This window comes from Haemaphysalis longicornis, unplaced genomic scaffold, assembly GCF_048455015.1.
Source record: "Haemaphysalis longicornis isolate Haplotype H1 unplaced genomic scaffold, Haemaphysalis longicornis Haplotype H1 scaffold_5, whole genome shotgun sequence".
Taxonomy (NCBI): domain Eukaryota; kingdom Metazoa; phylum Arthropoda; class Arachnida; order Ixodida; family Ixodidae; genus Haemaphysalis; species Haemaphysalis longicornis.
Window position 1 is genome coordinate 50,274,425 of NW_027526385.1, and position 27,247 is coordinate 50,301,671.

The 27,247-nt window shown below is 49.1% G+C and overlaps 1 protein-coding gene across 3 annotated transcripts; it reads left to right on the forward strand.

The window, feature by feature from the left end:
- Positions 1 to 1,163: 1,163 nt before the first annotated feature.
- LOC144138210 (uncharacterized) lies at positions 1,164 to 24,209 on the forward strand. Of its 3 annotated transcripts, XM_077670394.1 has the most exons (5): positions 1,164 to 1,375; positions 6,702 to 9,719; positions 11,581 to 11,734; positions 17,663 to 17,939; positions 22,966 to 24,208. In XM_077670394.1, exons 1-5 carry the CDS (start codon positions 1,335 to 1,337, stop codon positions 23,262 to 23,264), a joined length of 3,789 nt encoding a protein of 1,262 aa, XP_077526520.1. In that variant the 5' UTR covers positions 1,164 to 1,334; the 3' UTR covers positions 23,265 to 24,208. The 3 variants fall into 3 exon arrangements, with proteins under 3 accessions (XP_077526520.1, XP_077526522.1, XP_077526521.1); XM_077670396.1 differs by lacking the exon at positions 6,702 to 9,719 and having other exon boundaries at positions 22,966 to 24,209; XM_077670395.1 differs by lacking the exons at positions 17,663 to 17,939; positions 22,966 to 24,208 and having other exon boundaries at positions 6,702 to 9,724; positions 11,581 to 11,711.
- Positions 24,210 to 27,247: the final 3,038 nt, after the last annotated feature.

The following is a 27,247-nucleotide window of genomic DNA, read 5'->3' on the forward strand; positions in this document are numbered from 1 at the left end:
GGTGGTCAGCTGCCGATCAGCTAATCGGCCGCAACCGCAAGGCGGCCGCCGCTCGTGATTGGCAGAACGACTGGAAACGGGGCCTTGTGCGCAGCGCCGAAAGCGGCCCCGGATTATCCGGCGATGCGGTTCAAAGGGTGTGTCGCTGGGGATGTGTCTCCGGTCAAAAGGTTAACTCACGCATCCCCCGTGAAACCGCGGGACGAAAATAGCTTCGCTTTAAAAACCGTGTGTACTCTATCTATACTACGAAGCACACTTCTGTTGCACCATTCTATCAAAGCCTCATTGCACATCGCAGGTTTGCAGGCGCACCTACAGCGTGACCTCTCGTCAGACAATTCAGCTACGGCACTTTCGTCACGCGCTTCTCCTTCAAACTGCTGTTAGACCCCGTCATTGACATTTGAGGCATGATTTTTTACCCCTTTCGTTTTCCAAATAGAGCGTTTTGCCGATCTTTGTACTGGTTTTTGTTGCATATATCGCAGTGCTTGCTGAGCCGGCAACTCTACAACAACCTCAAGCCCTTCCTGCCTTCATCAAGAAAGCGATCAGCAGCTCTCTGGACTTTAGGGTTCTTGTGTCCAGTGGGACAAACAAAATTTTTGTCTGTCTGTCTGTCTGTCTGTCTGTCTGTCTGTCTGTCTGTCTGTCTGTCTGTCTGTCTGTCTGTCTGTCTTCCCACTTCAGGCTTCAGTTAGACCTTTCCCCTACCCTTTTTCTGTGTTCGGGGTCGCTGCCCACTTCCCTCTCACACTTCTGTAACGCATTGCGAGTTTCCGCATACTCACGCTTCTTATAAAAGCAACCGTAATCATCAGTCGTAATTACGGTACCAGCCTCCCCAGGAACGTGTCATTGCGTGGGCGCGCTTGAAAAATACCTCGGAGAGGGCGAGAAGCCCGCCGGGTCCAAATTTACCCGCAAAGCAAACGGGTATAAAGCTTGCGGAGCGGCCATTTCCCGAAATAAACTACCCCCGGCCTCCTACCGGCATGAGACACGTCACGTGCCGGTAGTGAGAAGGCGACGGCAGAGCTTGATTGCGTCGTGCCTCTTGCAAGTAAATAACCGCTTCTGGTTACTTGGTGGCAAGAGCAAGGTGACGCGTGCACTTTGTGCCGCCGTGCTTCCAAGTGATGTGTCAAAGTGCAAAGTGCCCTAAGGAGCTGGCCGGCGAACTGCTAATCTCGGAGTAATCATGCTGTGAGATGGACCTCGAGGAACTATGGCGGTCATGACGAAAAGGTAACAAGACTGCTTTTCGGATACGCTAAGAAGCCGTCAGTTACCCTCGCTTGTGTGGACGTCGTTGTCAACCGCCAACCAAGATGCAAGTGCGAAGGGCTTTTCCCGGAAGCATACTTCACGGGTAAGCTCCATCTGGCGGGAGTTTTAAAGGTGCCCTAAAGACAAAATACAACTTTGTTCCCTCTGACAGAACTAGCCTTTGGTAACTCAGGTATGCGGTGGCTATCCGGACAATGAACATGCATTTGGTGCTGTGTACGCGCGACCTCGTCTTCCACATTTCTTTCCACTAACCCCTTCCCCACTGATATTCCCAACTCGTGGTCTAGCTCAACCGCTGCCCTGAAAACCTACGTGCAGCCCTGTGGTTCCTCTTGGCTGACCACATTGAAACTCTTTGTGCCCCTCCACCAAGTCCGGCACCGCCGGAGGACCCCTTCCTCCGATGACTGATAACTCCGCAGCTCGGACTTCAGCTTCAGAATAAAGTTTGATCTCTCTCTCTCTCTCTCTCAGCCCCAATCCAGCCATGAAATACTTTTTCTAACCCAAAGAAATGCAAGAAATATTTTGAAAAATTGAAATTTCCCGCTGCGCTAGGGTGCTGTAAAATGGCGGGAGTAGCGTAATATGGGCCAACACTACCAACACTAAAAATATAGTTATTAGTGTGCTGACTATACGTTATCGTTCAAGTGATCCGATCAACCGAAACTAGAGGACCCACTACAACCATTCAGTCACGTTTCTTGCCATTGCTCTATGCCGGAAACGGCCACAGCACACAAACACTGTTCTGTGACGTCATTCAGAAGTTACCTCAAAGTGACCGGGGAGTCACCACTACTTCGTCTGTTTTCGTTAATATCGCGATAATTTCTCTTACAAAATGCGATAAAATTAACATCATTGTTATCTGGAGAAAGTAGTCGTTGTATCGAACAAAACTCGCATTCTGTTTCGTGGCCACTTTAAAGGAACCGTGCAACACTTTCGATACGTGCTTTCACTCTTTCTTTGGCGTCTGGAACCACTGCGAAAGCTACAGTTATCACCAGCACGGAGCAGCACTGCGTGATTCGCTCGTCGCACCAGATATGCCTTCCATTTCTGCTTTGTTTTTGTGACTTTTTTTAAGTTGCTATCGAAAAGCGTTGATTGATGCAACTGAAAAAAAACCGGCCAAAAGCAGCTACATGGCCTCAGTGACGTAATTCGAGCCATCGAAGATCGCCAAGACCGGCAAAGCGAAAAGAATCTTTTGAGCGAATTTACAAGTCATCTGATGGGCATAGGGCAGTAATTTTTGGCTGAGGTACTTTGCAACCCCCTACTACGTTCTTCAGCGCATTTAATATTTCAATCGAAGTTTAAAAACGTGTTTCAGGGTCCCTTTAAGGTGACGATTCGCGGAGTTCGCTTTCTTTGCATGTTCCCCTCCCCGAAGTGTGTACAACACCCCGATGCATCGAGATGTCGCAGTGAACTTTAGGGCCGAAATCCACGACCATGATGGCTGTACGCCTCGAACATTATATCGGCATGCTCGAATGTTGTTCTCGAATACCCTTCAGAACAACGGGAGCGTTGTTCTGGGTCCCACCTAACGTCTAAGCGTGTCGCCTGCCCATCAGCCACACGACTACTCAAGTGTTTTAAGTGGTGCGAGAACAGACTCAACCACACTCCTTAAAAAGCAGCAACTTATCAGATATTCATTCCTAGCTGCCACCATAGTCACTACGCGCATGCCCCTTCTTCAGTTTTCCGCGTCCAAGACCTCACAAACAACCTCTGTGGAAGGTTCGCTTAAAATATTTGTAGCACATGCACTTGTAAATGCCTTGAATCAGGCAACTTTCATGTCGAAGCAGTTGTTGTCCAGAAGATGAGCATTTAATGGAAGGAGTTCATATCTCTTGAGGCGTTAAATGGACCATGATGTCAAACCATTTAGGTTCATTAAAACACTGCTTTGTACCAATAACAATGCTACCAGTTTTATCGCAAACTTAACAAAAATGTGGTTGATCCCCTTTTCAAAGGAATCCGTAAAATACGAAAGTGAAACCCGCCTTCACGGGAGCATTTAAATGTTCAGTGTGCATCCATATGAACTTGCACATCGCTATTTCTATTACGTCGGTATACGGCACCGTAAGACGCATCAACCTTAGACACTGGATTGCACGCGCCGGAAAATTGCGTAAATTCGTCTGAAATCACAGCCCCTTGAAAACCGTGCGAACGAGACCGAACCGAAATCGCAAGCAGTAGGTGGCGGAGGGTGCCTCAATTTCCCCGCGTCCCGCGTACACGAATACACTGGCATCGAGGCGTCAACTGTCGGCGCTAATTAGCGTCATGATGAGCTACTTCGCTTGCCTCTCCTAGACGGCAGCGTCATCTGAATGAAGAATGTAGTGGGAAAGGTATAAGGCGTGTTCGTGCACCTACTTGCGATTGAATTCGTAGCCCAGTTGACAGAGTGTTGTGTACCTCCGATTGCGGCGAGCGAGTTCGTGGCTCGAATCTGGGCGCAGCCGCGTCAATTGAACTTTTTCTGGCGATTTCATTTCCCTGATGGATATGACGCCGGTGGGATCTTGGTGTACCAGGGCATAAAACACTTTCGTGTTAAAACTAATCTAGATGTTAAGAAAACCAAAAGAGGCAGTGGCAATTCCACAGCCACTTTCTCGCAGGGTCCATATGACGTAACAGAACCTTGTTTGTGCGACTGACAGCCGCCTTCCTAAGCTACCCCCAAGAAACATAACTTTGTGATCGCTGTGGTGCCTCCATTTCCGTTTGATCGTATCACTTCAACGATAACACGCAGTTCCACTGATAACTGGGTTTTCGGTGTTCCCTCTGTCATACAGTATTTGTCAAAATTTTCTAGGTCAAGTCAAAGGCTTCTGTGACCGAATTATTTCATGACCGTAAGAAACCAAGGTGTTATCTCTATCTTTCTGGTGTGAAACTCTTTCAGCCTCGGGCGAGACGTAATCTTGTACATTGAATTTTTTGTGGCATATGTACTTTCGGCATGGTCTAGAAAATTCTGACAAAGACTGTACCTTTTCTGACGTTGTGTAGCACAAAATTTAGATGTTTCTTGTTTCATTGTGTTTTAGCTTTTTCTTCAAAAAGACATATTTCGGGGGTGTAATGAACTTGAGTGAGTTGTAAAAGATTTTATTGTAACCAGCTAATAAAAACATTGGCTGGCGATTCTGATACTCCCTAATGCGATATTTGGGCGCAGCAGCAGCGCTCTGAGGCAGCACTCACTCGTGGGTTCTCTCGACGGCAGCGATAATGAGCCTGTGCGTCAAAGGCGCGAAGTGCTTCTCAGGAAGGGACCGCTAACTGCGTCTTAAGCGAATGCACATCATAGTCACGTCCACGCCCCCCTCACGTTCACCGGGAAGCCGCTTCTTTTACACCTAAACACGGCGTTCCCGAGATGTCCCATTCGGTACTGCTCACATACCGGGACATCACCCAACATTACCGCGTCCTTCGCAGACAACTTCCCCCTCCTCACCCCTCCCTCACCGCCGAGGCTGCCCACATGTGGCGCCTTCTTCAGACTCACTCGTTTCCTCACCGCACTCTATTAGTGCATACGCACCCTCACCTCTTTTCCTCTCCCAACTGTCCCTTCTGACGCGCCGGATACGCTCTATCACTCGCTCTGCGAATGTCCGCGCGATCCTTTCCCACCTCTACCCTCCCCCACCCTCTGGGAACAAGCTCTGGGGTGCTCGGACCGCGACCTCCAAGAACTGGTCACCGGTCGTGCCCTCGACGTCGCGGCAGCCCTATGGGCCACCGCCACTCCCCTACCCTTAAACCGGAGTTCCAATAAAGTGGATTCTCTCTCTCTCTCTCTCCCTCCCCCCCCCCTCACGTTTTCGCCAAGGGTCGCGCCTCCGAGCGCCTCGTGCGGGCACAGCATACTGCCCCCTCGCCTCCCGCGCCGCACTCTCGGAGAGTACTGGCTCGCGCCGCCATGGCGAATCGCCCTCCCCTCCCATTTTCGCTAAGATCTCCTCCTTTGCATTCTTTCCCTCGTCGGTCTTCCCATCGTTCGCTCGGTCACGACGACGGTGACGCGGCTCAGCCGACAGACGGGCCAGAAAGGGCTGCGCCCTAAAATATCAGCCAAATGTCGAAGCGTTTGGAACAAGCACCAGCACGCAAAGATGCATTTCTTCATTGGTACAATGCAAAGGGGGAAAAATTCAGTAACATCCTCACTTAATACTTTCTTAAGCAAATTGTCTGAAAGCTCACATTTACTACTAAAACTACTTACTCTTTCAACTGCGATGGTCAGGTCGATACCGGTTTCGTGCAGGGTTTCTTTTTGCAAATACGACCCAAAGAGTGCAGCCCCATCAGCGCATTATGCACGATAGAATGCCTTATAGAAATGCCTTCCCGAAGTTTCATCAATTTGTAATACGTTCTAGCTTAACGATGCTTTCCTTTCTTTTCCTCCTTTCATGCTTTTCGTATGCGTTTTCTTCCGAATCTCCCTCCAGAAATGAAATTCAGAGTACGCCACAATCAGGGACGGTATTTTAACGACAGGTGCTTTACTAATGTTGGGTAAGTATTTCGTTTTGGTGATGATTATGAGGTTGAACGCGCTGAGACTACACTGGTTATGAGGCGTCCCGTAGTGGGGGTTCTAATTAACTTTAACCCCCTGGGGATCCTTAACGTGCGCCAGCCAACATCTCTAACACACGGGCCTTTACTTCGTTTTGTATAAAGAGCCCACATGTATGTATGTATGTATGTATGTATGTATGTATGTATGTATGTATGTATGTATGTATGTATGTATGTATGTATGTTTATGTATGCATGCATGTATGCATGTATGTATGTATGTGTGCTCTAGCATAGAAACTAAAACCTACCAGGAGCAGCAGCGCGGCCGTCGGCTACGCCGAACCTGCAATAACCATCGCAATCGCCACCGGCACCGCGGTCCGGCAGCTTGCGAATGTTCGTAGGGCTTGGCTTGTACACGTACGTTTATAATTGTTTAAGGCTTATGAAATTTAATGTGTAAAAACGATTTTACGTGTTTATTTGAGAGCTTGTGTGCGCGCTCCTTGTTCCGTTGCTCGTCACGTGACTCTTGGCACATCCGGTCATCGGCTGTTTACGTCATCCCTGCTTGATGGCTGATAGCTTCATATTTTATTTTTTAAGTGGTTATTTTAAAGGTGCTGACCCAGAGACTGGTATAATGGTTTTCTGGGGACGCCAATCTATCTATTTAGACCAGCTTCCGTTTTGTCCAGTGTCTTTTTAAACCAACAGTAGCGAAGTATAGTGGCCATTGAGGATCGCAATCAAGTGTAAAGTTGTTCTCCCGCACCCCTGTTAACACACACGTATACCGTATCTTTATCCTACAGAGTACCACACCTCCTGATCCTGTTTGGGACCCTACAAGTCGCAGCCTCACAGCTCAGCGACGCCAGTCTCCCGGCTGTCGTCAGCACCAAGTCGTGTCGCTTCCACGCGCTGTGCCTTTGCGACCATGTCCACATGAATGCCTACTGCCGGAAGGTCGCCTTCTCGACGCTTCCGGAGGTCGAAGAGTACTCCGAGGTGACCATTCGGGAGTGTTCGTCGCTGAGGATACTCAAGCGAGCAACTCCGGCGGAGTTCAGCAGAGTAGCGTCACTCCGCGTTAACGACAACCCACTGGACCAAATAGAGCCACAGGCCTTCGCGAGAGTGAAGAACGTAACTAACCTTGATCTTAGCAGAAACCAGCTGACGGTCGTCCCCGTCGATGCTATCCTGGAGCTCAGGCGTCTCCAGAGGCTAGACCTCCGGTTCAACAGCATTGGTGACTTGGATGAAAAAGACATGACGAGAATGTCTCAAGCTCTACCCAGCCTCAGAAGCCTCCACCTCTCCAGCAACGTGATAACGTTCGTCCAGGACGGCACTTTTTCGGGGTTCGACAAGTTGACTATTCTGGACCTGGACAACAACAACATCCTGAGCCTCCAGGGACAACCTTTCCCGCGCTCCGTGGTGAGGCTGAATCTGACGGGTAACCTACTGGAACAGGTACCGCAAAGTGCGCTTGCCGAGCTCAGGGACCTGTCCTACCTCCTCCTGAGGGATAACTTGATAGAGCGACTGGACGCCAACGGGACGCTTCCGAGAGCACACCTCGACACCTTGGACCTTGGTCGCAACGTCATGTCTCAGCTACCGCCGCGGCTGTTCCAGAGCCAGAAAGTGTCGGTCCGAAATCTTCTCTTGTCGGACAACTACCATCGCTACGTGCCATCAGGCCTCTTCAAGTCCCTCGCACCAAGGCACCTGTCGCTCTCTGTGAATCACATCAAGACGCTGCCGGAAGAACTCTTCGAAGGCCTGAACGAGGTCGTGACTCATTTGGACCTTTCGCACAATGAACTCGCTGAGTTTCCTAAAGCCATTCTGAAGTTGCAACGCCTTCATACGTTGAACTTCCGCGATAATCAGCTGAACAAATTCAGCGAACATGACCTCTATGCTTGCCGGACAAGCTTGCGCGTTCTGGACATCTCGGATAACGGTTTCGAGTCCGTTCCGAATATCGCCTTGAAGGACTTATCCAGACTCAAGTCATTAAACATGGCATACAATCATCTTAAGCGTATAGAAAGGCACGAGATGAAGAACGGACTTGAAGAACTCCTCTCATTAGACCTTAGCGGTAACGAAATAGATGATATCGAGGACAGGGCTTTTGAAAATCTCCCGAAGTTGGAAATCCTCCGCATTGCTTACAATCCCATAGCAACAGTTGAGTTTACTTGGTTTCCAGCAGGCTGCATGCCTTTGAGGACGCTTGATATATCAGGTACTCGAATCCCCTCCGACGCTTTGGACGTCTTCCTTCAGGTTTGCCGGAAAATAAGCAGCCTTGATGTGGCCTATGCTGCGTTGAGGAACACCCAACCAGCAACATTAAACAGTGCCAATGACCTTATCGCACTATACGCGATACAAAACAACTGGCAAAGCCTTCCTGCACGTTTTATAAACAGCACGGCCTGTGAGAATCTGACAACAGCAATCATCGCGCGTAATCGGATCGATAAGATTCCCTCACATGCTTTTAGCGAGCTACCCCGTCTACAAACGATTGACTTGTCCGGGAACCAAGTGACTGAGCTAAAGGCTAGCAGCTTTAATCGCCTGATTAACCTAGCAAATGTAGATTTGTCACATAACCAAATTTCGCGTATTCACGCGAAGGCGATAAACGATCTTCCTCAGCTCCAAACGCTCGACCTTAGTTCTAACCGATTGTCGGACTTAAATATGAATTTCTTAGTCAACAAAAACACGGATCGCACTGTTCAAATAAATCTGTCAAATAACCAAATATCAAGTTTATTAGCAGACAGTGACGTCCAAAATGTCATTGTGAACGTCACATCATTGGACCTCAGCAAAAACATCATTCGAAGCATAGCCCGACATTTCTTTTGGACGACACGGCATAGCTTGACATTTCTCAATCTTTCTTACAATTTTCTCGATACCCTATCGATAGAGGTGACGTCCGAACTACCGCAAGTTAAAGTTCTCGATCTGAGTCATAACCTAATCGTTAAACTCTCCCCGAGATCGTTCCAGGCTTCATCCGAAATTCACGTACTCCTTCTAAGTCACAACCGGCTTTCGTCGCTTCCGGATGAGGCCTTCGCCAGAATGACTCGACTCGACGTGCTGAAGCTAGACGACAACCAAATTACGACGCTCCCAGACGATGCGTTTGAAGAGACTGCGCTTGTGCATGTCTCAATATCTCGGAACTCCCTCGCGAGACCATTCACTAAAGCGTTTTCACCTGTGAAGGACACCCTCGTTCATTTGGACTTGTCCTTCAACAAGATCAGGCTCATTGCCACGTCTGAATTCGATCACCTCTACAGCCTAGAGTACCTAGACCTGTCTTCGAACAACATCGTCAGCCTCCCCTCACAGGTGTTCGCTAATATGAGCCGTCTTGTCTCCCTCGACGTATCTCGAAACCCATTGCTACGTGTGCAGTTCGAATCCTTTCGTTTGCCTGTAAGCAGTCTTTCCCTGAACGACTGCAACCTCACATGCGTGCCAGTAATCGACGCACCAAATTTGAAAGAACTGTCGCTAAGTTCGAATGCCATTGCAAATCTCCCAGCAAGCTCATTCACCGGTCTGCCTAAGCTGAGGACACTCAACCTTGCTTGTAACGGCATTAGTCATGTCTACGCTGGCTTGTGGCAGCACATCACAGAGCTGCGAAGCCTAAACTTGTCCGGAAACCCGATCACAGAGCTCGGGAGCGAAAGCTTCAAGCCTTTGCAAGCGCTCTACCATCTGGACGTCACCGGGTTGCAGTTGGCCCTTTTCGATGCCCGTATCCTGGATGATCTCAAGTAAGGTCTGCTACACTTTAAAGCTTCTTTAGTCGCTTTTATTTTTAGCAGAGAAAAAACACTGGCGCAACCATAGGTGCATGCATGTAAATCACTCCATTACCACGCGTTATCCTTATAAGGACATTTCGTAATAACCATGCGTGTTTTTGCTAGAATCCATTGACGCATGCAAGCGTATGTGTTAAACCAAAGAGGACAAGAAGGCTTTCTGAATACTCATTGTATGCTTGCCCTTCTTTGTTTGTAAAGCGCAGGACAAAAGCTTCAAAAAATCACAGCTGTAGATCCGTAGGGAGAGCGCAAAGAATTGCGCAATTTGCATGCAGCCCAAACGCTTACTACAACACTCTTAAGGCCTCCGAAAGTTGTTTTATTGCACCAATAATTCTGCTAACCTCAAAACCTAACGTCATTCGACCAACACTTTCCTATAAAGTCGCATCTAAGAAAGGATACTTATATACCGGCAGCAAAAAAAAGAAAACAACCCTGGTTGATTCCTCTGTCATAGGAATCAGTACAACACCAAAGTGAAATGTGCAGCGAAATCTGCAGCTGAGCATGATTTGCGGGTCGGCGGCTGTCTTGTGGGTGCGCTTGGCGAGCGACGTCCTGCTGGCGGGTCGCTTCGGTAAAGATGTACTGGCGTCATGTCCGTGACAGGTATGGCGTCAGTGAAACCTTGGAGTACCGCGGCATAAAACATTTTCGTGTTAAAATATAAAACCAGAAAATGAACAACCTTAAATATAACGTACTCTTTAGTACTAAAGGTTGCTTCCGCGCAAGATGACCCTGTGTGCAGGGGTGCACCCTTTACAGGCCGCTTGCTTCGTTGTGCTGGCGTCACGTCCGTGACGGATATGACGTCAGCGAAATTGTTGTGTATCCGGGAATAAAACACTCTCGCGTTAAAATCTAATTGAGTGACGTTTGCTGTGGACAAACTTTACTTCTAAGCTCTGGTAGTGGACACGTTTTCTGGAGCGGTAATGTTGTTGCTGTCTTTCGAGACAGCTCCACGGCGAACTGATGAAGCCAAAAATTCAAAACACAACCTTGGTTAATTAAAAAGTGTGCTTTTTTCCAATGGCCATTTTTATAACAAACTCCGCAAAAATAATCTCGACAGCAGGGCAAACAAATGAAGGAGTGGCGGCCCCGGCCACTTCCTCCTTATGCCTAAATGACGACACAGGATCTCATTCGCGCTACTGGCAGCGCCCGACCGTAGCCATCCCAAAGAAACATGACTGTGCCATTTTAGTGGCGCACCTGGCACACTGATAACCATGTTTTCAGTCTTCCCTCTATTGTGTTACTGCTTACATCGAGTGGCGCCAAATTCGAAAATATCGAAATTTATTTGCTATATTTCCTAGCTAAAAAAAAACCCAGGCCATCTCCACCAACGCGAAACCTTGTTAGGGGCGAACCATGCAGTGTATCAGTGTATTCTTGGCACTTTGGCATTTTTGCACACGAAGATGAAACCGTTGGGGGTAGAGGTATACGGCTTTGCTGTAAATGTCTCTTGTCTTTGAAGAAAGAAGCGAAGCTCACTAGCGCGAGGCGCAAACGAGTGTCCCAGTGTTTCTTTTTTTTTTTTTTAGAACGCGTTACGAACTGCTCCAGTGCGAGGCGTAAACTAGTTTCCCGGTGTTTTATTACCGTGACTACGTGAGACGATGATTACGACGACGACGACAGGAGACGCCAACAGCCCCGGCCCCTGAGGGGCTTGGCCCCAAAAACGTCTTTCGGGGCTGGAATTAATTCGATTGAGCTACCAAAGTCTAGTGCTTTGAAACTGAGCAAGACAGCATTTTTTTTCTTCACGAGCTCTCGAACTCCACAGGTGCCTCCGAAGCGTGAGGACAAACACTTACTCCAGCGCCAGAGCATCCTGGCTCCAGGAGACGCTGTTCCACGCTAAGGCTCTCCAAAAGCTGACCGTACTCGTGGACGAGTCGGTGCTGTCCTACCAGATCCAGCACGTGTTCAGCGAAAAGGTGAGCCCGCGACTGCGCTCCCAATGAGCCTCAAAGAGATTAGTTTATTATTAAAGACTATAGTCTTTCTTGGGCTACTCAAACGCAGAATTTTGGTCTGTCTGTCTGTCTGTCTGTCTGTCTGTCTGTCTGTCTGTCTGTCTGTCTGTCTGTCCGTCAGTCTGTCTTTCTGTCTGTCGGTCTGTCTGTCTGTCTGTGACTCAATTCAGCCACCCGGCCAAAGTGTAAGAGCAGCTGCGCAATGGTCATATATACCCACAGTCAAATCTAAACGTCTAAGTCCGGTGTCAATGTTCATACTTCTCAACATTGTCGAACAAGAACAAGACATTACGCAAATATAAGGAAGAAAATCAACACATATGTGATATTTGCAGTTTGCCTTTATTAAAAAATTCATGGATGCTTGGTTTTTGGGACAGCAAATGAAATACTACATCAACGGCAAAATACCCTCGCCTGCTATTGCGAGCGCTACTACAGCTCCCGGCGGCATTTAAGAAATCGAACGGCAACAGCAACGAAAGGTTCCACTAGATAGGTTCCCCGTGGTTCTATAAATGTTGTAGTAGGGAACCTCAATTCACGCGCGTCTCCGCCGTACGGCAGCACTGGCATCTAGAAACCCCACTTGGAGCAGTGAAACGCGGTAAATTTAAATTGACTTGAGCAAACCTCTAGCCGGTTACCTTGATAGTAACGAGACGGGAGAGGAACGGCATGAGAGGTGAGCGGGAAAGAAAAGGGAGGCATTTACTTGGCGGGGAGGGGGGGGGGGGGGGGCAGTCGACTATCGTCTCTCGTCGACATTTGCAACAAAAGAAGCAGATACGCGGCCGTTTCTTTCATCTTGGTTTATTATTCCTACTCCTAACTTTGGGGGCCTCACGCTACAAACCTACACCTGCGCTGCGAGGTGTGCCGTAGTGGAGGGATACGGAATAATTATGACCGCATTGGGATCTTCAAAAAGACCCTGCACACTTTCGACAATCTCCTTCACTCTTTCCTTCGTGCCTGACAGCACTGAGAAAGAGGAGTTATTACCAGCACGGAGAGGCAGTGCGTGGTTTGGTCGTCGCCGAAAATACGCCTACGAGTTTCCATCTTGCTTTTGTTGCGATTTTCAGTGGCATGAGTGGCTATCGAATGCGTGCACGGCTGCAACTGAGAGGAATCCGGTCAGCCCAAGTAACGTCACTTGAGCTGGCCAAGAAGCGTTCAAAAAATGTTTAGACCCGCTGCGGTGGCTCAGTGGCTAAGCCGTTCTGCTGCTGAGCACGAGGACGCGGGTTCGATTCCCGGCCGCGGCGGTCGCTTTTCTGATGGAGGCGAAAGCAAAAACGCCCGTGTGTACGAGATTTCGGCGCACGTTAAAGATCCCCAGGTGGTCACAATTAATCCGCAGTCTTCCACTACGGCGCGCCTCATCGCCTGCGTCGCGTCGGCGCGTTAAACCCTGCAATCAATCAATCAAAAAACGTTTAGAGTCGGTATTCAAAAAAACAAGAAGGTTGAAGTATAAGAACGGAATATCAAAGAGGGTCTGGCAGCATATAGTTTAAAGAAGGTGACTACAATACGCGAAACAGGAATACCAGACTGCAATAAAAACGAGGCTTCTAAGTAAGGTGACCAGCGAAGCTGAAAATCGTGAGCCATTCTACTCAATTGAAGATGGACGACCAGCGAAGCTTTTTAGTTTATGACATTCAGTGTACGCGCATAAATTAGGCGCGAGGTATGGGCAAATGCTGTTTCTCTTGAGCTTTGCCAGCGATCACCCCAAAAAAGTGAAAGCCGTTCCACTGAATGTGAAAGCAGTCGGAAGTGCAGAGCATGTGATTCGCCATAATGGGCTGTACCGCCGTTATCCGCTTACTGCTACCACCCCATGCAATTAAAATTTCCCGCCTTCGCAGTGCTCGCGCGTCCCCGGCCTGAAACTGCGGCAGCACGAGCTCTGTTCTCTTTGCGCTTTTCTCCCCGTACATGCCGGCGTTGCACTGCCACATTTTGCGTTTGCTATCGTAAAAACCAACCCAACGGGCGTCCCAACTAAAGTAACGCGGGCGCTGCCGGTTAATTACGTATATTTTTCCTCAAATCTACCTACATTGCGCTAAACAAAGGGGAAGATGTAGTACAAGCGCCAGGGTTTCACGAGTTTCGAACGCTTATGACTATATAAACCGCTTTGCTTTCGAAGCCTTTGGGGTACGCCGCGAACAACAGCGTTACCCCGGGACGCCACCTTGGTGCTCTATATACTTGTGTCGAGCGAGCGAGCTAGGACGAGTAGGCGAGCGCTAAAGTGCTCTGCACTTAAAAATCCCGGGCCATCTCCACTAATGGAAAACCTGGTGAGGGGCACAGCATGCAGTGTATATCTTCGCGCCTTGGCGTTTTTACCAACTGAGAAAAAACCAAGGGGGAGTGGAGCTATACAGCTTTGGTGCAAAAGTCTCGTGTTTTTGAAGCACGAAGCTCTCTAGCGTGAGGCGTAAACGAGTGTCCCGGTGTTTTAGTACCGTGACTACATGAGACGAATGATGGTTACGACGGCGACGACGACGACAGGAGACGCCAACAGCCCCCGGCCCTAAGGTGTTTCGCCCCTAAGGAAAGAAGAGGGAGTGCTATTTTATCATTTAAGAAAGCCGCGGGATAGCGCTGCTGCCCGGGCACGTTTGGCCATTGACGACTGACAGGAATTCCTTGTTTTCAAAGCGTGCGCTGGTCAGGTCGCTTTCCTACGGCTCTGGGGGAGGGAAAGTAACTGGTGTGGGTGGCGGGAGCATTCCCATGTGAGGTGGTACGTGGATCCCTGTACGTCGCAGGCAGAGGAGTTGTAAAGGTATGTTGAAGGAGATACCATATTTTTGCGTGTACAACCCGCACCAAGAATGCGAAAATTTCAGTGACAAAGTAGGGGTGCGGATAAAACGCGGATTTTTTCCTTTAGTGCAGCTTCACGGCAATGCGCATTGGGCCGTGAAGCTCCTACGCAGTAACACTGACGAAGCCTTCCATGGCAGCGATTGCGCCAAACATACAAGGACAAGGAAGAAAAAACAAGAACGAGCGCACTCTAACAACTGAAATATATTAGTAAATTGTGACCTTCGCCTTGCAGTTAGTGTATTCTACTGCACGTTTTTTCTGTCTACATAGTATGTGGTGTGTTGCTTGAGCAGTAGCTATGATGCAGCCTTTCCTGTCTCAAATGTGCGGGCAATACGCGAGGATTTTTTTTTTTTCTTTTCCGGTGGTCTGAAAGTGGGGGTGCGGATTATATGGCGGGGGTGTGTGCGCGCGAAAATGTGGTACGTGATAATGGACAGGGGTATTGCAAAAGGTTCTGGTTTAAAGTCGCCACACCCGTGCATCTGTGAGGCTGAGTGAGAGGTGGGTGGGAGAGGGGTGCTGTAGTCCAGATTGGCGGTAATAGTAAAGAATTTCAGTGTGTCAGGGTGGGATTGGAATGTCGATGCAGAGCAGTACGGAGCCTGCCGGTAACGGTCTAGTTGGTGTCGCATCATGGCGGCGATGGGAGTTGTCATAGTTGATTTACCCAACCGGCCGAACCGCTTCCACTCACTGACTAGCCAGAGTTACTGTTAATTATTAATGACTATGGCTAGTCAGTGAGGGGAAGCGGTTTGGCCGGTTGGGGAAAAATCAAAACAGACTGCTCCCATCCAGAACAGTAATCCTTGCTGGTGTCGTTTCGCAACTGCAAACTGATCAGTCTGCCTTGATTTTACCCAACTGGACAAACCGCTTCCGCTCACTGACTAGCCAGAGTCATTAATAATAATTACAGTGACTCTGGCTAGTCAGCGAGCGGAAGTGGTTCGGCCGGTTGGGTAAGATCAACTATGACTGCTCCCATCACCGCCATCATGCGACGCTAATCAGATTTTTGCCGAGCCTTCCTCCCGCTGTGGGAACGCCGTGTGCATGATGCCGCAGGCAGTGGCGTGAGCCGTCTTCAAGGGAGGAGTGAGCGGAGTCCATACCAGATGATTCTTTTTGAGAAGTTCGAGCGCTTGGGTTGGATGCGACCTGCCTGAAAGTTGCGGCATGCTTGCTGCAATTTTTTGGCGACCCTCTATTGTAAAGACTGAATGCGCTCGTTGATTACGTTCTAAAAGCATTTCAGATTTTTAAACAAATCTAAAGAAAACTGCGAGGTCCCTTTAACGTCCGCTGAGTTCTCGACACATGGGCGCTTTCATTTTAAGCCACCGTCAGAGAAACGGAAGCCAGGGCCGGCATCGAAACCGTGTGCTTGCGATCAGCAGCGCAACGCCTCAGCCACTGCGCCACCACCACCCGCCGCTGTGGATCAGTGGCTAAGGCGTTGCGTTGCTGCGCACGAGGTTGCGGGTTCGATTCCCGGCCGCGGTGGCCGCTTTTCTGATGGAGACGAATAGCGAAAACGCCCGTGTGTTCGAGATTTCGACGCACACGTTAGAGATCCGCAGGTGGTCAAAATTAATCCGGAGCCATCCACTACGGCGCTCCTCATCGCCTGCGTTTCGTCGGCGCGTGAAACTCTACAACGTGAAACTCTACAATCAATCAATCAACTTACCCACCCACCCCCCTTTCCCCTGGATTAACCTTAAGGCGACGTTCTAGACTAGGCAATCTCTGCCAGCAGTCCGTTTCCCACTGTAAAGAGCCACCACTTACACCGCGATGAAGGGGTGCGTCTTTACAGTGAGGCGGGTCTAGGCAATGAGGAGTCAGTTGGTATGTCCGTCGACGCCCATGGCAGACACGGGAAATCACGTGACGGCTCACAACCCAGCTCTGCTGGCGGGTAGAGTGCGAAACCAATAGGTGCGACCAACTGTCTCAACCGAACGGTACTCCTGTCTTCGTAAGCGTGCTTCAATTTTCAGTTCAGAGCAGTTCTTTTTGTAGCACGCTGAGTGCAGCGCGTATTCACGGGTATTTTTCTTCCCATGTTTCCTCCCGTCCCCAGCTTGCATTCGAATGAAACCGATAATGTCAGTAGCTATTGTTTTAGAACAAGGCGACGCGAAGTAGGGCCTACCGTCATGCGCTCTGCGTGACCTGTTACTCCTTGTCCTGTGACTGCATCTCGCGTAGAACGGCTCAATACGACGCATTTAATAAGCACTACATTTCATAGTGTTATTTCTAATATATGCAAATAAAGCTAAAGGTACTTTAGGGACGTTGCGCGTATGTTCACTGCCTACACACGAATCAGCTGCTTTGGGATTATGTTTGCCCCCTAGCCTGGCGGTCTTTTTTTTTTCTTTGTAGTGTTTCAGGCCAAGGTCTTATGGTTACCTACCAGCCCTCTCGCAACATATCGCAGGCCCTAATGCACACGATTGAGCTGATTGACAAGGCCTTCTTGGGTTGGGCTTGCGTACAACGTTCCGAAAGCAAAGCACGGCTTACACTCTTAATAAAAAAGGTCGTAAAAAGGTAGTAACGGCCGTATTTACTAACTGATTACGAACCTTACTACCCCGCGGTTTCGTACGTAGGCTCTGCCACTAACTACATGGTTAGGAAATTAACTGAGTGTAGGAAGTAGTATGCACTAGATTAAGGTCGTGCTTGTGACTAGGTTATGCGTGGCCAGTTTGTAAACGCGTGTAGCTCAGAATAGTGTTATAGCTAGGACTTTACTAGGGGAGGTAGTGGTGCTTACTGCCTGCTTCAGTTAGTAACCCTGACTAGTACTAAATTTACTACCTCCAGTTACTACATAGTGTATACTGGGACAAGTAACTTGTTAGTGTTCCATTAGTGAATGCCCCGACCTTTTTTTTAATATTGTACGTTTGCCGCATGCACGTAGGCAGTAGAGATCATTTACAAGGTGCTTGTGTACAAAGGACCCCCTATTCTAAAGCTCTCCCACTGTAACAACCGCAGATGACGGAGCTCAGCGTGACAGGTTCCGAGCTTCGCTCCGTGGCAGCTGACGCTTTCGAAGGACTGCACGCCCACGGGCCGCTGACGATTCGGGTGCGCGGCTGCCCGCAGCTCGACGCCCTGCCCGCGGGCCTCATGCGACACTGGGGGGACTTGCCCCGGCTTAGCCTGGACCTCTCCGACAACGCCCGCATGACGGGGTTTGCCGCGGAAGACGTCGAAGAGCCCAACGACAGCGTACCCGTGGAGACGATCCGGCTGTCCCACTACGTCACCAGTGAGCCTCACAAGCAACCTAGCAGCAAAATTTAAAGACGATAGTCTTTCTTGGGAAATTTGAACGGGAAAAGTTTGGTCTGTCTGTCCGTCTGTCACTCGATTCAGCCACCCGGCTAAAGGGAAACAAAATATGCGCAAAAGTCTTATATACTCACAGCCAAATCTAAACGTGTAACTCTGGTGTTAATGTTCGTACTTGTCAATATGGTTGAACAAGAACAAGACATTACGCAAATATGAGGCAGAAAATCAGAACATGAGTGATACCTGCAGTGTTCCTTTTTCAAAAATTTACGGAAGCTTGCTTTTTGCGATAGCAAATAAAATACTACATCGACTGCAGAAAACCGTCGCCTGCTTTAGCCCGCGCTACCAGGCGGAATTCGAAAAAAATCAAACGGCAACAGCAATGAAAGGTTCCACTAGACAGGTGCGGCGTTCCGCTGGGAACACTTGTGGAGTAGAAAACGTGGTTGTATAAACATTGTAGGCGGGTGCCTCGATTCACGCGCGTCTCCGCCGTACGGCAGCGCTGGCATCGAGGCACCCGACTTGGAACAGTGGAACGCGGTAAATTTAAATTGACTTGAGCAAACCTCTATCGTGCTATCTTGGAAGGAATGAGACGGAGAGGAACACCATGAAAGGTGAGCGGGAAAGACAAAGGATGTATTTACTTGCCAGGGGCGCCAGTCGAATATCGTCTTGCGTCGACATTTCCAACGAAAGGAGCAGATACGTGGCCATTTTTTTTAGCTGACTCGCATATTTTGCACGTCTAGAGCCACGTGGGAAAAAAATCACATTTGCAGATTTGCGTGCTTTAGAATTTCGTGTTTTAGCAATTTAAGCCTTTTTAGCGTTTGTGTTCAGCGCACATCAGCGACATCGAGCTGATGGCGGAACGGTGGTGTTAGCATAGAGTTTCGTACAATACTTACTAGAGGGGAAAGGGCGCTAGTGTCAACGCTAACACCGAAGCGGTGCTTACGCTTCGGTGGGAATGATGGGGAGTTCTGGAACCGGATTGCATAGGATCGAATCGGGCCTATGGCTGCGCAAATTGTGTTTTTTGACGAAAAAGCTCTTACTGCCCGTTTCGCCGTTTACAAATTACCTGGCGAACAGTAAAAGTTTGCGGCCAAAAACTGTTTTTGTACGAGATAAAACGCGGCCTTCAAATAAAAAGCAGACGCGAAGTCGAGAAGGTTTGTGGAGCAGGTTTGCCATTTGCCGCCAACTACAGCAGGACGCGGCCTTTTATAAAAACTGTTTGTAAAAGTTTCGGCGCTTGTAGTTTTTAATACTAAGAAACGTTTTGAGCTCCTAAAAAAAGAAACCAATAACCTCGGCAGAAGTTATTCTAGCATAAATTAGTGACATGCAACAAGCTACGTTCCTATCAGCCACCGGTACTGCTGGTCTAGGCTGTAGGAGCCAGCGTTCGCACGAAAAGTGTGCCTATTGCAAGCAGTTCGCAAGCTTCGTAGGCTTCGAAAATGCATTGCTCTTCTGAATGAGCAGCGCCACAACTCCAATTCACAGGCAACTTCGCCGCATACAGCGCTGTCATTTGTGGCTTCGTGTTGGCTGTGCTGGCAATGAATTCATGACCCACCTGACTCGCAACTATAGTTACAAACATTTCTACTCAGGGAGGCGTCAGTGCGGGTGCGGCATTCATTTCAAGGGGAAATGTAGTTTAAAACGAAAGTGTTTTATGCCCCGGGTACACCAAGATCTTACCGGCGTCAAATCCGTCACGGAAATGACGTCGCCAGAAAAAGTTCCGTTGACGCGGTTCCGCCCGGATTCGAGCCACGAACTCTCTCGCAGAAACGAGAGGTACACAGCGCTGTGCCCACTGCTCTATAAATTCAAGCACCAGTAGGCCTAGGAACGCGCCTTATATCTTTTCCACTACATTCTTCATTCAGATGGGGCTGCCGTCTAGGAGAGGCGAAGCGAAGCAGTTCATCATGATGCTAATAAGTGCCGACAGTTGGCGCCTCGATGCCAGCGTCTTCGTGTACGCGGGACGCGGGTGAAGAGAGGCACCCTCCGCCACCTACTGCTTTCGGTTTAGTGCGCACGGTTTTCAAGGAGCTCTGACTTCAGTCGGATTTACGCAATGTTCCGGCGCGTGCAATCCAGAGCCTAACGTTCATGCGTCTAACGGTGCCATACCGACGTAATAGGAATAGCGATGTGCAAGTTCATATAGATGCAAACTAAACATTTAAATGCTCCGGTGAAGGCACATTTCACTTTCGTGTTTTGCCGAATCCTGTGAAAAAGGCAGCAGCCGCATTTTCTTGAACGCTTCTTCCAACATAGGCAAATGCGTTCATGCAAGTCGAAAACGAAGACGAAACTGGCTGCACAATTCAAATCCACAATAACATCCTCAAGCCATCCAGTGCCAATCCGAATCCAGAACTACTATCACGCCCACCGCGGCGGACAATCGCAGCGCCATATTTCTCTCTAGTTGTTATTGTATGAAACTCTATGAGAGTTAGGGATAACATTCAAAATTATACGAGCTAACATTCAAAACGGCTTGGAGGGGATTCAGTTACATGCCTCCACGAATGCTAGTAATAAACTGTCGCATGAAGGACACCCATGGTCCTCATGGAAAACCGGTTCTTGAGAACCGGACAGCTCTAGATTCAAGTTCCGCAACCGTTTGAAAAGAAGAGAGCATGCTGCCCACAATGAAATCAAACAGGAGGGATCCGCTCTAAGAGTGTTAAAGCGATCCCAGTCCTATTGTTCTCTTTTAATAGCTAGTTAAAAGAAACAAAAGCCACACAAACGTACACCTTGCCTAGCTACCAAAAAATGAAGGAAGCTCACACCAACGCCAAAGACTTGAAGGTAACGAATGGGTACACTAACTTCACGGCCACCAAGCAGATTTAAGTCCACGGTTGCTTTTCGCTGCCGCAACGACCCTTACTCTATCATTGTTACTATAAGTGTCAGCTTTTTTCCAATTGCTTGGAAGTTATAATCATTGGACATCACCTTGGAGGGTGCCGAGGAAGTGCTGCCACGATTAGGGCGAAAGTTGGAGTCTTTCTCGTTCCGAGGAAGTGTTGCTACGACTACGGCGAACGCTGGAGTTTTTTTGTTTTTTTTTTTTTTTGGCCAACCTTGGCTAATCTCCCTCAGTGGGTATGCTTGGCTTTACGAACGTTCGCCGGCGACGCTGCGCGCTTCCGCGAGGCGAGCGCACAGGAACGCTCGGAATTTTCTAGGTTTTATTTTTAACTGCGGGGCGGTCGCCAAAATATTGGCCAGCTTCTATAATTGGTATGCTTGGTATGCGCTGGGCATTTTTGGTTTTGTTAACGCTCGCCGCGAGACCCGCGCTCACGTGAGCGGGCTCGGCAATTTCTGGGTATTTTTAACTGCGGACCCGAAAAATTGCGATTTGCTAAGCAGCTTCGCTGTTAAAAACAAAAAAAGGGCCCAGAAACTAAAAGGATGCTCCGTGGGTGATATTGGCCGAAACCCCCTGCCATTGTGTAACGGCCACACCCCTTTATTTCTATGCAAAGCTGCTCAGCTATGGTCTTATCCGGTTCGCACCGTACCGAGACCTTAGCAGCAATTAACCGGCTTTTACTTGCGGGGTATGCGGCGAATGTGCGCACCTGAAGTTGTTCGAAATTCAGTGACCCCGAAGGGCAACGGCTGGGGTAGGCGGAGCATCCCCCAAGCGTAGACCCCTGAAAGAGTCGAGCGCCGGGCCGGGGAACGCTTGTACCCCATTTCGTATACCGGTGGGTATCCGGCGGTGGGATTCGAACCAACCACCTCCCGTGGCCGAGACAGGCGCCCAACCTGGTAGTCTACGGCCGCGGTGTGCTTGAAATATATACATTCGTTATCGATCTGCCCAAAACGCCTTGTTGATTTGAGGTCGTACGTAACAGGTTGCTTGATACGATGTTTCGAAATGGGCGCAACATTTTCGCCAATCAGTATTTCAGGTTTCTTCGGCTGTTTTGCGAGTCACTGAATCTTGCCGTTCCGTATTCTGGTGCTTCGTTAAAACCTATGTTTTGTATGTCCACGGTACTGTGGTGAAAGGTCAGGGGTAGCCTTTGAATACGTGAACGGCGGAATTTGAAATTCTGGGTGAGTGTGTTGACGTCGCAGCCTAAAGGGTATTGTTGAATCGTCTGCGAGATTCTGACTGCAGCTATCATCATCATTGGTCAATCTCCTTGGGTGGGTATGTGACCAGTCCAAGTACCATTCGGAACTCCGTGCCGAGAAGCTGTATCTGTATTCAGCAACGTCACGGAACCAGCATGACACGCGCAATTCAGTAAAGTATCGCAACAGGACGCCATAAGGCTTTAGCATCTAGAGTGCCTCAAAAGCCGGGCTTAAATTGGCGTAGGTGTATACTATAGTAACCAGGGGAGTGACTGGATTCGCATCCCGTTCCTGCCACAGCATTTACAGCGGAGCTGTTATAAGCTAGTTTCCAGGAAATCGATGCGCGCGTAGACCGAGCGCGCATAGGCAAGAAAACCTCGTAGCTTCAATACAGCTTAAGATAGCTGCGGTGCACATTCTCCACTCGCCCCCTGCGCGTCGTCGGTGCTGGTTTCACACTTTCTGCGCACCCTCCACACGCACCACTTGTGCGTCGACGCACGCGTGCCTATCAGCCCCGGTGCACTCTACGCTTACGACCGGTGTGTTCGTAGATGGCGCTACAATAAAGCCTACAAAGAAAATAATAAACCACACAAAAAATTGAATAGCCGATGTGCGTCGCTTTGGCTGCTGACGGCACGCACTGCATAGAGCATCTCATTTGCTTTCCTTAACTCCACTGGTCATCCACGTTTAGAGCGCAATGGTATTGCCTGTTTTATAGTTGGCTGAAATCAAGCGGAATTTTGGGCCCCCATCCACTGTACACATTGCCGAATCTTGCACCTATCTCCTTCTCTTAACGCTCTCGCGTTATAACGCGCTCTTTCCTGTTCTTTTAGGTTCCTTCCAGATGCAAGGGACCCCTTTGTCGTGCGACTGCCGGCTGCTCTGGTTTCAGCGCCGCCTGCTGCGGCAGAGGCGCCACCTGTCGGGGGTTCTCAACACGAACCAGGACCGTCGCTCCGAACCGCACTGCATAGTGCCGGGCACGAACAATAAGATGATTCCGATGTCGATGCTGCGGCCCGGCACCCCGCATTGCGTAGGCGACGCTACCGGGAGCGGAAGTTTTGTTGCTAGTCACTTCCGGGCTCTCCACTACATGGCGTTGATTCTGACGCTGCGGAGTGTAGGCTGACCACCTCCATCTGACCACCCCCTCTTTAAAGTTTGCATCAACGTCGATGTCGGTGACTGACAGCACTGAAGCGTTGCCTTACGCGTGCAAGCCTCATTTTGACGAGGCCAGAGAATATCCTTCAGGAAATGTCGAAACTTTCGGGCTTTTCTTCGAATCTAAGAGTGAAATAAAAAAAATCGTTTTTACAGTGCAGCTCTATAAGTCTAGAATCCCAGGGTCTCGCGCCGTCGCCAACAATTTACGCAGAGTCGTGTGTTCAGCGTATGGCAAGATCCATTAAAGAGACACTAAAGGCCAAATATTTTTTTGTGTGTGTGTGTTAAGCGAAAGATAATGCGTTATGTAGCCCTCTCAGCTTTTGCTCGAAAGCGAACAATGTCTTGTTAGCTGAGAAATGAATGATTAAAGCTGGCATTTCTCTCTGTCGTTTCCCTGCTATTTTTTCGTGGCGTTTTCCAGCCCGTCACAAAGCGTCCAGTTGGAGCCGAGCCCGGTATAGTCGATCGTCGCCATCTTCCTGAGAGCCTGTTCTCATTGTCTTTCAGTTTCGTCGCAGCCAACCAGGCAAGGTGTATTTGGTGTCATCTTGGTGTGGTGACACACAGCAAAATCGCCCCCCAAGCGCCCCTCGCCTCTTTATTGGCTGGGAAGGATAACGTCAGCTAAGGTTTTTTTTTAGAATTCCTAAGAATACCAGGACGTGGTGCCACCTGAGCGCACGTATTGAAAATACGTTTGCCGTTGCATGGCATCCTGCTCACCACTCTACGGAACTTCGTCGAGACATCTGGCCTCCACCATTTCCTTTAGTTTCATACCCCATTGGATGTATCATTCCCCCCCCCCCCCAGTTCCCATTACCTCATCCCTCTCCGCTATACACCAAAATTCGCTATAGCGTAACATGACGTCGTTGTATCCGTTGTACATAAAATAAAATCGTGTTCCCACCACCACCGAGATCACCCTGCGCACTTTTTCGTTTTGTTCCGGCCTTCCCAGTCGCCGCGCGCCCTAGCAGAACATTGTAAGCGTGCTGGTTCCTTCAGACTGCCCCAGGCGACAGTCCCGCCCCTTGGGCCGGCTCGGGCCGCTGAGTATGCGACGTTTTGCTGCCGTTTTTGTCGTCTTGGCGCGATTCAGACAACACCAAACATCCTCAGGAAGTCCAAAAAAGGGCCTAAGTCCGATTTCACAAAGTACACAACGCATGGGCATCTTTGGGACCCCCCCACCGGGATAGTCCTAAAAATGTCCGGGAACAGCTGTGATTCGGATGTTTGCATCGAGTGCCCTAGAAGTCTGCCGAAGCGCGTGAGTGCGTTCATGTTGATTTGCCGAAGTGTACATGGAAATATCAAGTCAGCCCAGTTCCTCATACCCCGCCAGACGTGCCTATTTAAGTGCACGTAGGCCGAGTGCACTCGGGCTCTCCGAATGACGCTTTAGCCGCGCTTTGGCCGTGATGTCAGTGACGGTAGCCAGGGTAAATATTTCACAAAATTACTTGAAATTCCACCTCTTTCTCACATAGAAAACAATGTAAACACTTCACTGTGTTTACATTGTTCAACACTGCAATCGGCGTCTCTCACAAGTCCGCAAAAAACGCCGTTGGACTGCGAATGTACACCGGTGGTCATATTCTCATTGTTATTCGCTGCGCAGCGAGTTGCAGCAGCAATATCGTCGAGGGAAAATTATCAGAGCATGGATTACAACCGAAAAGACTGAAACGGGAGCACGACCACAAAGCCACGACACTCCATACGCGAACGCCGCAGCAGAGAACGGCGGCCGTGGAGCAACGCCCCACCAGGCGGCGCTTGCACGTCGTTGGGTGACGGATTATTTTCTTTATCGCTGCTGCTTCCCTTTTCATAAAAAAATGAACGATACACACTCACAATTACATTTTAATATAATTTTTCGACATCTAAACGCTGATTCTTCTATGTTGCTCTTTCCGATTTTTCACCCCTGCGGCTCAGACAACTCACTCGGCGAGCCGGCCTGCGCGTAAAGTGTGTTTGGGGAACACATTCAGCTTAAAGTGCGTTCGGTGGTAAGTGTCACTGGCGTTGGCCGTTCAGCCGCGACTGAATGACATTTTAGCCAAGTGCACTTTGTGTAAGTGCATTTAAATAGGCCCATTTGACAGGGGTATTATTCTTGTGTATAGAATACTTAAACGTTTAAACGCATAGGTGCGCATAATGCGCCTAAAGGAGGTACAGCAAATTTAATGGTTTGTGCATTTGTCCATGAAATGACACTGTCACGACTGATAATAAAACCCACGCATAGGTAGAGCATGATCGCTGCGGTATAATGACGAAAAGTCCTTCAGGGAAGGGTGTTAAACCAAACCAATAACTCTGCTCAAAGTTTAGGCAAGGAAATTTTCTCAGGGAGCAAGAACTCGACCAGTGCCTCGTCTTCACTTTAAGTGCCTGGCAGTTCGCCCTCCGACGACCGTCGGTTCCGCGCGCCGCCACCGCATTTTCCAAACGCGCGGGGGCGCCACGTAAACAGGGTGGCGCGCAGGCGTCTTTCCATCTCCTAAACGCTGCAGTATCAAAACTTCCGGTGACGCCACAGAAAATAAAAAAGCAGGAGTTTTTATGCATTAAGTAGGAATAATTGATCATAAAAATGAAAATATTTCTGCGCGTGTAAGCATTTTCTTTACAAACACTTCCCTTTAGGGTTCCACAGCAGCAGGTTATTATGGTTTAAGTTTGGAAACGTTTTTTATCGTGGCGTTGGTGTTGTTACTCTTTTTTTCACGTCGTTTACCTTTCATTTTGTTTCAGTGTTTACATTAACGATTTTCTTTTCAATTGTACTTTTTATGTCCGGACTCTGCTGGCAGCATTCTCTTGTTTTTACTTTTTTTCTCAACGCCTCTTGTTTGTCTTCTTCCTGCTGTAACCCTAATGTTTAATATTCACCACTCATCAACGTAGTCACCCACCATCTGGTGTAGCAAGCCTTGTCCCTAGCAGGGCTGACCTCACCAGTTCACATTAAAGAGCCTTCTCTCTCTGTGTGTGGCTCGTACAGGGCAGAAACAAAGCGTACAACGACCATTATAAGGTCTCACTCCTGGAATTAAAACAGGAAAGCATTTAATTTTGCTGTACCTATGTATTTAGTGGCTCCAGCTGTACCCTTAGTGTAGTACTTCCCTTCAGTTTTTTATTACAATATTTGAGAGGACATACGAGGGAGCTCTGAGCAGCAGTTTTGCTATGCAGCACTGAATGTAGCCTTTAGAAATGCTGTTTTGTTGCTGTGAGGGGTTTCGTTGCTGTGGAAGGTGACGATCTAGCGGATCTGAGCGGCGGCAGCTCTCATGCCAACACTCTTTGAGCCACACTTCGGCTTTGCCACTTTTGCCTTGCTGCTCAGCTTCGGGAGGGTGATTCTCATCCGCAACATTAGGAAGGCCGCCGTCAAATGCTTCGCCAGGTCATGGCAACGAGGGAAGTAGCTGGGCAGTTGGTGAGAATCGAGGGCAACCTTTATGATGAGAGGAAGACTGGCTTTGAGCACCTGGTTCTCATAACTGCGGAAGGTGTTGTCGGCTTGCTCCAACAAGGCTACCAGGTGGCGTGATGGACGAACGAGAGGGTTCGGTTCGCCTTCTGCACGGTATGACTTGAGGGTCAACAACCGGTCGCTGTCCTCCACCGGATCAGCCTGGAGGTACTCCTTGCAAGTTGTGCAAAGTTTGCGCCACCTTGACACGCTGCGAGCAATGTAGCCGGACACGTACACCAGGGACTTCATCTCGACATCATGAAGGGGAAGTGGGGCTTCGTCCTCGAAGATGAGGTCCTCTTCGGAGGGCTCATCGGTCCCAGAGCGGTCAAGATTCTTCTCTGCAGCAGCCTTCTTCACTTCGACGAACTCCAGGAGGTCAATGCTGTCGTCGATGGCATAATTGCCTTTACGGCTCGGCCTGTAGAATTGAC

Bases quoted from the DNA above. Each gene is read 5' to 3' on its own strand.
- LOC144138210 (XM_077670394.1), top strand. From the start codon at position 1,335: ATGCAAGTGCGAAGGGCTTTTCCCGGAAGCATACTTCACGG. The intron at 11,735-17,662 runs GTGAGCCCGCGA...TAACAACCGCAG, and splicing joins AGCACGTGTTCAGCGAAAAG to ATGACGGAGCTCAGCGTGAC. The intron at 17,940-22,965 runs GTGAGCCTCACA...CTGTTCTTTTAG, and splicing joins GCTGTCCCACTACGTCACCA to GTTCCTTCCAGATGCAAGGG.